The sequence below is a fragment of the Chenopodium quinoa genome, unplaced genomic scaffold (genome assembly GCF_001683475.1).
Source record: "Chenopodium quinoa cultivar QQ74 unplaced genomic scaffold, ASM168347v1, whole genome shotgun sequence".
Taxonomy (NCBI): domain Eukaryota; kingdom Viridiplantae; phylum Streptophyta; class Magnoliopsida; order Caryophyllales; family Amaranthaceae; genus Chenopodium; species Chenopodium quinoa.
The window spans coordinates 868803-880351 of NW_018745410.1; the positions used below are offsets into that span (position 1 = coordinate 868803).

An 11549-nucleotide genomic window follows, 5' to 3' on the forward strand; every position below is an offset into this window, starting at 1 on the left:
GTTGGCTAATTTATTTAATAGCTTGGCATGCCACATCAACTTCTTAAGCTACAACAACTCAAGCTATTTGTTGCTCCAATGGTTAAGCTAGTTGTAAATTAATTTATTTTTAAATTAATAATATTTTTTATCTAATAAATATTTGCCAAGCTAATTAGCTCTACAAAGCTAATTTGCTTGCCAAAGCTAATCAACAAGATTTGCAACAATGGTGTAGCTATTAGCTTAACATTTTTAATATTTGCAAGCTAGTCCCTTTTCCCAACCATTGGAGTTGCTCTTTATCCTTTTGAAATATGCTCAGAATATCCTAATCAATCTTATCCAAAATTAATCATTTAATTATGGATAATTACTAATTTAACAACTTTAAGTATGGATAATATCAAATCTAACAACTTTTGAAACATTTGTTTTATCCAAATCAAAAGATTATATTTCAAAAATATCTTATTTTATCCCAAAATAAATCATATTTATCTTGAAATATTTTAGATAAAATAAATATTTTTTTTGAAAACTGGAAGCTATCACCGCCGGCCACCGTGGTTAGCTAGCCGAAGCTAGCTACGGTGGTTGGCTTCTTGTTACAGCAGCCACTGTCGCAAAGGCAGCAGCGTGGCAGCAACTATGCTGGGCTACAGGCTACCGTGGTTGGCTAGCCACAGTGGCTGGCTGCAAGGCAGCAGCAGCAGCTGTGCAACGCTTCCACACTGGTGCCCACGGCCACCGAACCTCAGCCCTCCTCTTTCCCTCCCTCTTGGATTGCCACCTGGTCGGCAGCCGCCGCGGCTGCGCCACCTAGTCGAGGCTGCCAGCCACCTATTTTTCTCTTGGTTTTTAATTTAAGTAAAATAACATTTATCAAAATTAAATTAAATCGATCCACAAAATTAATTAAAATTAAATCATCATTCAAATTTAAAATTAGGGTTTATCATAAAATTAATCCCAATTTAATTATAACTCTTAAAATTAAATCGATGATCATACACAAAACATTTTATGTAATATCAATCCGATTAAAATTATGAAACATAAAACAATTCGAATAAAATCTAAAATAAAAAATCAAGCACAAAATCATATTTTATGGCTATGAATTTTCGAAAAATTCAAAATTAGGGTTAGGGTGTCTGAAATTTTCGAATATTCTAGGGCTTAATTCGGTCCTCTTCATGGCTATTTTGAGCATAATTAAATCATATAAAATCAATTCCAAAAGTTTAATCACATTAAAATAATAATTGTACCATAATTAAATTAATTTCTCCCTCTTAATTGAATATAAAATTAACATGGATTTCAAATTAATCGTATGTTTATAATCTAGCGCGTTCATGCAAGAGGCTAACTAATACCATTGTGGGAGCTTATAGGTACTATAAAGCGAAAAATCATGAATCATATTCAAAAAGTTCCTAATCCCAAGACCGCATGCATAACACACAAGACATATAATCATACCTTTGAAGCGTGAATTCCACGTAGCTATTTGACAGGCAAATCAGGGAGAGAATACAGCCCCAAGCGTTGCTCCTCTGCTTAGTCCACGAGCTTCGAACGAGTCATCCACCCAATACTAGATTGGTCAAGTGAAAGGGAAAACCGCGATCACCACCTTTAATGGACTAACCGACCACCACGAACCACCTTGAGAGGCGCCGAGGGAGGAGAGAGCCGTGAGAGAGAGAAAAGTTTGAGAGGGCTTGGTCTCGTGTTTGCTAATTAGGGTTTGGTCAAACTGATCACTGAATTGCATTACATTCAAACCCTAAGCAACTAATTTATTTATAATCATATTATAATTAGACTAGGTTAGGAAGCCCAAAACCCTCCAATCTTCTCCATATGGCCGCCCATCATAGGGGATGAGGCCCATCATGGGCCTTGTCCTCTCGTCCTCGACCTAGTCCCTTTGTGTGACCTTATAGGATCTGTCCAAGTGGACTTTGGCCTATTTTACTAGCCCAAATATCGTTAGTATCTCTAGCTATGATATAACGACGACCCAAATGCACGAACTTAATTATGTCCATAATTTGATCCATTTATATATCTAGTAATTGCACATGATGAAGACATAAATCCTGCACTATGGATTGCTGGTCTACTAGAGATTATGAGAATATATAGGCTGGGATTTTTTTAATAATTTTTTAATTAAAAATCAATCATCTTAACAAAGAAAAATGTAAAATAAAAATCCCTAACCTATAACAATGCGACACTTGTCCAATGTTAACCTTTTAAACAAATTACTTATTCTATTGGAAATTTTGACATTTGCTACCTCTGAAACACATTAAATTCACTTTTGCTACCTGGGAAAAGTTTTTTTTATTTTACTACCTATCAAATCCCGTTTTTTAAAATTCGCTACCAGTTAACGGAAACCGTTAATAATTCTGTTAGTGAGATCCAGCCACCCTCATTACCACCTTCCGGCCACCACTCCCTTCTTAGCCACCCTAAATGCCTCTACGTCAACCACCAAAAAAAATAAAAAAATAAAAAGAATTTTAAAAAAACCAGCCACCCCTCCCCTCAACTGCCACCCCTTCCCTCCCCCTGCCGGCGATCTACGCCTAGAAAATCGGTCGACGTCGTCGCGCCCGCACCCCCCTCCCTCCCTTTCCCCCACCCTACGCAGCCCCCTTCCCCTTTCCCCAACCCCCACCCTGAACTAAAACCACCATCCCTTTCCCCTTCCCCCGCCGGAATCCGCCCCCAACCCCGTCCCCCCAACCGAAATCGACATCCTTCCCCTTCCCCTCATGTTTTCGGCCTTCCCTAACCCTAAACCACCACCCCAAAACCACCCGAAAACACTTTAAACGAATTGCATAATTTAGGGTTTCGGGCAGCGAAAATGTCAAAGAAAGGGAAGGGGGGCTGCGTAGGGTGGGGGAAAGGGAGGGGCTGGGTTCGCGCCGTCACTGGCCGAAGTTCTGGGCGCCGGCCGCCGGTAGGGGGGAGGGAAGGGGTGGAAGTTGAGGGGAGGGGTGGCTGGTTTTTTTTTTTAGTTTTTAATTTTTAATTTATTATTTTAAAAAAATAATAATAAACTTAACGGAACCTTGACTGATTCTGTTAACGGGTAGCAAAATTTAAAAAGGGGGCATATGTTAGGTAGTAAAATAAAATAAAAGTTTTTATAGGTAGCAAAAGTAAATTTGATGTGTTTGATAGGTAGCAAAAGTCAAAATTTCCTATTCTATTTATGAAAGATGTATGTTAGAGGTCATTTTATTTCTGGATAATTAAAAAATCGTTTTATTTTAAGGAGATCGGGCAAAAGTCATAATATTCTTGACAAATTTTCATAATATTATTATCAAGAACATCTCAAAGACAAATTAAAAAATTCTCACATTAAAAAAAAATAATAAATAAATTAATTAAAAAAAATTAAAAAATTAAAAAACTTAGACAAATGTGAGTAAGAGTAAACGATAAGAAATTAGAAGTGTAGGACTCAAACACACAATCACACAACACAACACACCGTAAAAAACGTTAAAAAACAGACAATTCTCTCTCTTTCTCTTTCTCATTGTCTTTGTCTTAAAAATCACACCCACCTCCTAATCTCAACCGCCCATTTTTCTGACATTTTATTTTCCTTTTAACAAATTTTCTTGTTTCATTAATTTAGACTAAAATTTACGGACTATTTCAGTTGAGATAAGTGGAGATACCTGCAAATTTACAATTTCACAACTTCAAATTCAATCAACAATTAAAAAAAAAAGCTTAGATATTTTTTTTTTCAGCTCAAATTTGCAACAAAAAATCAAAAATAAAAATAAAAATGGGAGAAGCAGCAAATTCAGAGAGAAACAATGGTAGTAGTAGAGATTCTTTTGATGGGTTTTCACCAGTTTCTTCAACTCGTGTTTTTTGGCAATCTCGTAAGAGGCGTGGTTCGTTTTCTCTCTCCTCTTTTTCTGGCTTTTTATTTATTTGTTCATGACTAATTAATTGAAGAATATACAAGTATTATTTGTGTGATTAATTGATATATTTTCTATGAATTACTGCTTTAATTATGTTGAAATACTAGTTGAAAAAAAATTAAAATTGTTTGGAAAAATTGTAGTTTAGCTATTGATTAGTATGAGAAGTAAGATGTTGCGTGAGATAAACAAAGTCTGTTGTTGGGTTTTTTGGGATTTTGTTTTATTTATTTATATTTTTTCTGCGTTGAAGGAGTATACGTATGAATTTACAATAATTTCAAATATATGTTACAAGCTAAGCTTAAGCTATGTCAAATTTGATGAAATATTAAGAAAGGGAATTCCAGCTTGAATTTGATTTAAATTATGATAAGTATCGTCTAATTAAAGGGATTATGTTTTTAGTCAAATTTTGTACTTTTATTACAAATTTACAATTGCTGAGCTCGTTGTTTGGAAATTGGAAATACTGTACAAAGTTGGTCTTGTAGCTTGACACGCTTTGTAGTTGTTGAAGAGTGGTTGTTTCATTGTTGAGAACTTTGATTTTATGACAGTGGTTAATTTTGACACCAAACTTCAACACTTCATGTATAAGCATTGTCCACTTTGTTGCTTACTTGCTTACTGTATAAGTTTGTTGCTTGGAAAGTAGTCTTCCCCTCTTTGCTATCATCTTTAGTTAATTTAGGCGATATATATATGATGCGAGCTATATTAGTTGGATTTATGGATTTAAATCTCGTCTACTTCACTGCCTTGTGCCTTGCTCCTTCAGTTCCATAAATAACTATGGAGTATCTGACTTAAGGTTATGTATACACACCCATGGTAATAGTGTATAATATTTTAAATGAACAAATGGATGGTGCATTGTTGTCATATGTCCATGACCGTTAAGGATTATTGGAAAAAGTTAGCTATGCAAATTTAGAGAGGGACTTGTTGTAAATTCTCCGAGATTAAAGAAAATTATGTAGTAATAGTTGGAATTTGAGATTGGAGATAATGTAGTGATTTTATTATTTGACTGCATGAGAAAAATAGGCTATTTTCTACGGAAAAAAAGGATATACAAAATACGTAGTATTTATAAAGTTTTCCCTAATTAAACCTCCGTAGTGTTGAGAAACGTTACTTTGTGTTACTGATGTTAGAAGCTTTTCAACTATTAGCTCGGACTGACCTCTGCGGTATGAAAATCCAGAAATGACACAACCTAACCTGATTTGGACACTATTGGTAACCCTTTTTCTTAGCTCATGAAAATGCTCTATTGGTAATTGCTAACAGTTTTCTATTGGCAAGTGATGCTCTTTTTTTTTTGTTTTAAATCCAAAGTCAGTAATCAATTGCCAGACTATAAAACACCCCCCTGAAAGTTTTTACTCTAATTCAATGGGAGAAACATCTATAGAAATTGTAAGAAAATTTTCTTAATCTAGCCTTTTCATGTACAAAATTTGTCCATTAAGGCCTTATTCTTTTTAATAGGCTGTAATTGTGTAATTTATTTGAAAACTAAGCTTATCAAATGCTTCGTACAAAGTATAATCATAACTAATTTTCAATGACTCACTATTTTTTTTTTTGACGGGAATGACTCACTATTATTTAGTATGCCTAATGTATATACTAATTAAAACTGAATTACACTAAATACCTTTTTTTATTATTAGTGACACTTTCCTTAAAAATCTGTAATTTGTACCTGTCTTTTTTTTTTTTTTCCCTTTGTTTTTCTCAGTTTAATTGAAAGTATTCTCCTAAAACCTTGTGGGGAAACTATCTTGCCAATTGAAAAAACCCTTGTGCAGAAACTATCTTGCCAATTTACATCAATTAAAAAAAAATGATGTAAATTAATCAAACCCAATATGCTACCGTTTCTTCCAATAGAACATGACATATACAAGTATTCAATGTTTATATGGAGTGTTTGGCTTGGTGTATGGTCTTTGTTTGATTTGTATAGGGGTGGAAAATAGTTTTCTCAATGGTGGAAAATAGCTCCCTCAAAGACAGAAACTGTTTATTGTAAAGTCACATTTTCCTCCCCTCTTCTTACCTCACCTCTTTTATTTTATAAAAATTTTGCTATTTGCTAGAAAGCTTAGAATAAAAGTACATTAGAGCAGAAGATGAATCAATTCTCTATAAGGGTCAAACTGGAAATTTGGTGAACTATATTTTTAACCACAACAAAAGCATTTTCAGGAGGTATAAAGAAGATACTAGCCTACTAGGTGTGCAGTCCATTTCAATGATGCTTGTTGCTATGTGTGTGCTTAGCCACTCATAGTGCATTTTAATATTGTTCTGCTTAAATTTGCTGAATGCATGTGGTTTGTTTGATTGGCATTAATGCATGGGTGCTGTAACAATTGTTACAATCATGTTAGTTTCTGGTTAATTTTATTCCACAAGACTAGCTTCATGTGACAGCAAGCGCACTGAATGTAACCAAGCCAAGAGATGAGCCAATGTTTGAAACACCAACAAAACCAGAAACTTCAGAGGAAGAGAAGGCACCGGACTCGACTCCTCCAGATAATGCTGTTCTTTCAGAGCGCCGAAAGGCTCTATTTGAACCGCTGGAGCCTATTGATACTCTTCCAAGAAAACGACCCTCAAATGAGAGCTTGCTTCCTCCTCCAGACTTCGACGCAACAGCATATCCTAAGGGCTGGTTAATAGGTAAGAAGCGGAAGTTGGTGAATGTCGATGTTGTTGAGAGCATGCGGAGGATTGCCATCCAAGAAATGAATCGCAAGGTGGTTTTTCGAGACCTTGCCCCTGTTTTAAAAAACTCATACTAAAAGAAGAGCTTGAAAATGCAATCAACAAAGAATATAATGTGCCAAGAGGATACTCTCACATGAGAACTCGTACTACTGTACTAGGAAGACTGGAACAGCATGTAATTGTGGCAGAATGAAATAAAGGAATCCATCCTCCAACAAAAATATAAATAATTGTGATCACCTAGATTATAACTATGAAATAAATGTTAACTGCTCTGTAATGTAAGAATGATTTGACAAGCTAGAGTTATGTGTGCAGGATCGTGAAATTGATGGGTTAAGTGAGCAACTAGATGAGGATTCTCGTGTTCTTGAGCATCTACAAGTCCAGCTTCTAGAAGAAAAAAGAAAGCGTTCAGATGTTGAGAGGGAAAATACAATGCTGCAGGATCAAATCAACATGTTGATGAACATGCTACAGGAAAACGAAGCTGCAGAAGAGGAGGATGCAAATGAGCCTTAGTTGGTTCTAGAAAAGTATTTTAATTCTTTTGTATAGTTTTTCCTGAATTTAAAACGTACAGTAGGGGTGTTGTTGAGCAGCAAGTTTTAGTTGCTGCATGGAATTTACTTAGCATTTGTTTGTTTGTTTGTTGCTATAAATTTAGAATAAACGCTTGAACGCTTTAATAATTAAGGATATAGCGTATGATGTACAATGTATTGTCGTCTGGTTTTAAGATCCTAATGACAAAATATTGTGAGTGTAGTTCTTGAGCTTTCAAGACAGATTTCGGTTTTTAAGTGCAAATAACAGTTTATGTAAATAATCCTTCTTTCTGTCTTGTTGATTTGTTCTTAGTTGTCCTTACTCTCTTCAGCCATATCTATCATAATTTCTAGCCATTATCTCAACATGTTACATGTTTATAATGTCAATAATTGAAGGATTTGCTAAGAGGTCTAATGATAAACCATTACTAGTTATATCCCCTCTTTGAGAAATAGTAGAGCGTAGGTACTTATATGACACTCCTTCCATCTCTAAAAGTTAATCTATTTTAAATCTTACAACTACGTGTAACTGTAGACACCCATTTGTGTCTCTCCAAAACCAAACCCGGTGATGAGTACCTTTCGCGTCGAATCATAGTCGAATGAAGTGAAAGTGTGGAAAGTCTAGTGTTGCGGAAAGTTTTAATTTCTTTTCTCTTCTCTCTGTTTTTGAAAACTTATTTTAAGAAAACAGTCAATCCAATTTGGTTGGTCCATGATATGGGTCCAATAATAGTGTAGTTGGATGGGGCTTGACAAAAGTTTTCCAACGATATATTATAAGCCCAATTCCGATGAATATTGAGAAAATTATAGCCAATTTACTAAACTGGGCCCGGTTTGAGCCTTATATACGGCCCAATGATCTAGGGGAGGGCCTAATATGATTTATCATTCCTAATGCAATTAGGAATGGTTTTAGTCTTCTAGAATCTTCTAGAAAGTTATTTTCTTTCCTAATTCAATTAGCATTGATAAATTGACTTTTGACTTTTCAGAGTTTTAATTAAAATCAAATAGCATTTTTGAGGAAATTATATGATTTTATCCTCCACTACGGAAAATTTATCTGATTTTCGAAAACGCGTTGAAAATAGGCTTGGCGCCTGACCCCAGGCTTTGGCGCCTGGAACCAGGTCTGGCGCCTAGCACCTGACCCCAGGCTTTGGCGCCTGGAACCAGGTCTGGCGCCTGGTGCTAGCCATTGGCGCTTGGCGCCAGTGTTGGTGCCTAGCACCAGTTAGCCAGGGTTTGCGCCAACTCTGTTTATTGTGCGTCAGACTCTGTTTTGTTTATTTTATCTTTTTGGCTGATTTTCTCTATAAATATCGTATTAAAAACTCTGTTTTCAATCATCTACATTCATCAACAATCAGTTTTCATTCGCAATCATTAATTCTTTAGTATTCTCTTAATCATTCATCTTTTTCTTCTAAACTTTGTTTTTAAATACAAAATTCCGCATTCGCAAGATCTAGAAACACCTAGCCATATTCGAAGTTGCCTTCGCCCTAGACGTGAAAGGTTTTAATTTCTGAGGGTTTGGTCCCAAATCTCTCTTTCAATTATTTAATTTGATTGTTTTGTTTATTATTTTCTTTGAAGTTACTAACGTGTGTATTTTGTTATTAGAAAGAGGTACGAAGCATCAAAGTAAGTACTTTAATGGTTTTTATTGATATTATGATGTAGAAATCATGTTTACATTGTTATTATGATATTCTTAGTATCATGTCTAGGGTAATTTTAATATCAAATATGCTTATTATGATTCCTACGATGCTTCCTATGTTCTTCCTAATATTTATGATTGTTAGTATCATGTTAGGGTTAAAGATTTGATTTTTATTGCTTAGTGACATGCTAGGGTTTGTTATTAATCTTGTTAGTATCATGCCTAGGATCTTGCTATTTCTATTATGCTTTAACATTAATATGATTATGATTATGATTATGATTATGATAATTATAATTTATGATGATTATGAATATTATTATTATTATTATTTTGATGATGATTATGGTTATTGTTATGATTATTGTTCATGATTATTATTGTGATTATTTATTATGTTGCTTGATATTTTATATTTATTGCTTGATCACACCTTTTATTGCATGTTTAAAGGGAATTGGTACTTGTAATCACACTTAATAAGATATTAATAATCTTGTTAGGGTTAATGTGATTATAATTCAAGTGATCGCCAATAATAGATTTATTTGTGCATTAAATTCAACCAACATAGATAAACAGGTTTAGGGTTAATCCTATTGATTGCATGTTAATCAGAAAGCGCACATGAATACGATCAGAATAAAGTAGAGGCCTATTATTAGGGCAGGTTCAATCTCTTCTAGGTTTGATTTGTACCATCATCCCCGAACCCTTATTTGGTTCTAGACCTTATGGAGTTGACGATCTCTTGGATCGTTAAGGGGTGTAACCTTCATCCTATGAACGGTTTACAAGTTCCTAAAAAAACTTGTTGGCGACTCTTTTGCTCTATCTTCTTCCCTTTTGGACGCCACCGTACTTTAGTGTATGATCACAGTGGGGTTCAAGCTAGTGGGATTAAAGCTTGAATTATTCCCTACAGTTTTTTGGCGACTCCACTGGGGAGGATTTCTATTTTAATTCCTGAATTTGTTTCGGCAATAATTTAGAATGAGTGGATGAGACTCGAAACATTCTAAGTATTTCATGTGCGTAATTTTGATTAACATTATTGTCATATGAATAAAAAAGATCTCATTGGAAAAACCATCCGTAATGAGTTAAAAACATAGGATTTTACACGTAGGAAATTTGAGAAATATCTTTCACAACTAGGACCGAAATAACACCGCGCGAAACTGGAAAATTTTATCGAGCAGAAAGCTGCTGAGGCATGTGGGAAGTAGCGTCAGGGGCCAGAGCTTGGCGCCAGAATTTTAACCGTAGCGCCAGACGCCAGTATTGGCGCCAGGCGCTACAGTTAAAAGCTGGCGCCAGTCTCTAATTGTTGGCGCCAATTTCCCCCAATACCGAGCCAGAAATATGCGTTCTAATTTCGACCGGTTTTTCATATTGTTTGCTCGATTCTACTTCCTGATTGAATTTTTTTTCTCACTTTTCTGAAACCCATATGTGTTCTACATATGGACATAACCCTTTGGGAATTCATGCTCCATTTACCCGATTGAACGCTCCGTGCAACAAAGGGTACATCCGAGATGTTGAATTCACCAAACCATGGAAGCGAGTTTTTTCTAAACTCGCGGTGTCCCATCCACTCGCGCCAACCCTTCACGGTTAGGCTTCCGCGCGGTGCATCCGGACAATTAACCATGGACCCTCTATTGACTAAACCATATCCCAAACTTTAGAGAACTAGAGCCATGGTTAGGTGGCAAACGCATTGCATCATATTGTGCCTACTTGACTAATTGTGCATTATTTGTTGTGCATATATATTCTAGTTTCTCTTAACCGTTTGTTGACTGGTGTTGAGACTAAAAATTTAATGACTTAAAGAACTTTGCCTATCTAACTAATTAATTAATTAGTTAAAGTCAATGAAGTCTAATATTTTAAATCGGAATTGACCTAGTACGACTTTAGGCATACCCCGATTGACTAATAAAACCGAAGACAGTCCCAGATCGAAGCTCCAATACTGGCGCCAAGGTCTGAGCTGTAGCGCCACATTATGGAGTGTAGCGCCTGACGACAACTCTGTCGTCTGGCGCCAAGCTCCACAGTGCGACGCCAGTCCTGTTTCTTGGCCGACAGTTCGGATTATTGGTCGAGTCATCACTTAGAGTCTAATTAACCAGTTTTCTAATTAATTCGGTTAAATTTTGCTGTCAACAGTATTTATTTGAGTAAATGATCGAATTTAGGCACTAAGTCCCATGGTCTTACACAAGAGCCCAAGCATGTCACTTATACTCAACGCACACACCAATACACATATTTTGACCATGTTTAAGAGAGTCTTGTGTGCGCGTTTTTCCGTCATTTTTTAGGGGGGTAAATCGGATATTAATCCTCCAATAAAAAAAATATGCTTAGTTCCCTAAAAATATGTACATTATTTTTGCCAAAAAACATGCACCCTTTTCTTTACTTTTTCTTTTCTTCCTTAAAATAAACCGTAAAGTCAAATTGATTCGAGTCGAGTAATTAAAACGCAAAATGGTTTATTTACAGCGTGTGGTCAAGAAAGGAAGGATGATTAATCAAAGATAACCTCTTCGTACAAGTCCAACTTTCGACAAACCCATAGCTCGTAAGAGGAAAGCT

The 11549-nt window shown here is 35.6% G+C and overlaps 1 protein-coding gene across 1 annotated transcript; it reads left to right on the top strand.

The window, feature by feature from the left end:
• Positions 1-3445: 3445 nt before the first annotated feature.
• LOC110713253 (protein HEADING DATE REPRESSOR 1-like) lies at positions 3446-7546 on the top strand. Its single transcript, XM_021891710.1, has 3 exons — positions 3446-3926; positions 6408-6736; positions 7026-7546. The coding sequence occupies exons 1-3, from the start codon at positions 3815-3817 to the stop codon at positions 7227-7229; spliced, it is 645 nt and encodes a 214-aa protein (XP_021747402.1). The 5' UTR covers positions 3446-3814; the 3' UTR covers positions 7230-7546.
• Positions 7547-11549: the final 4003 nt, after the last annotated feature.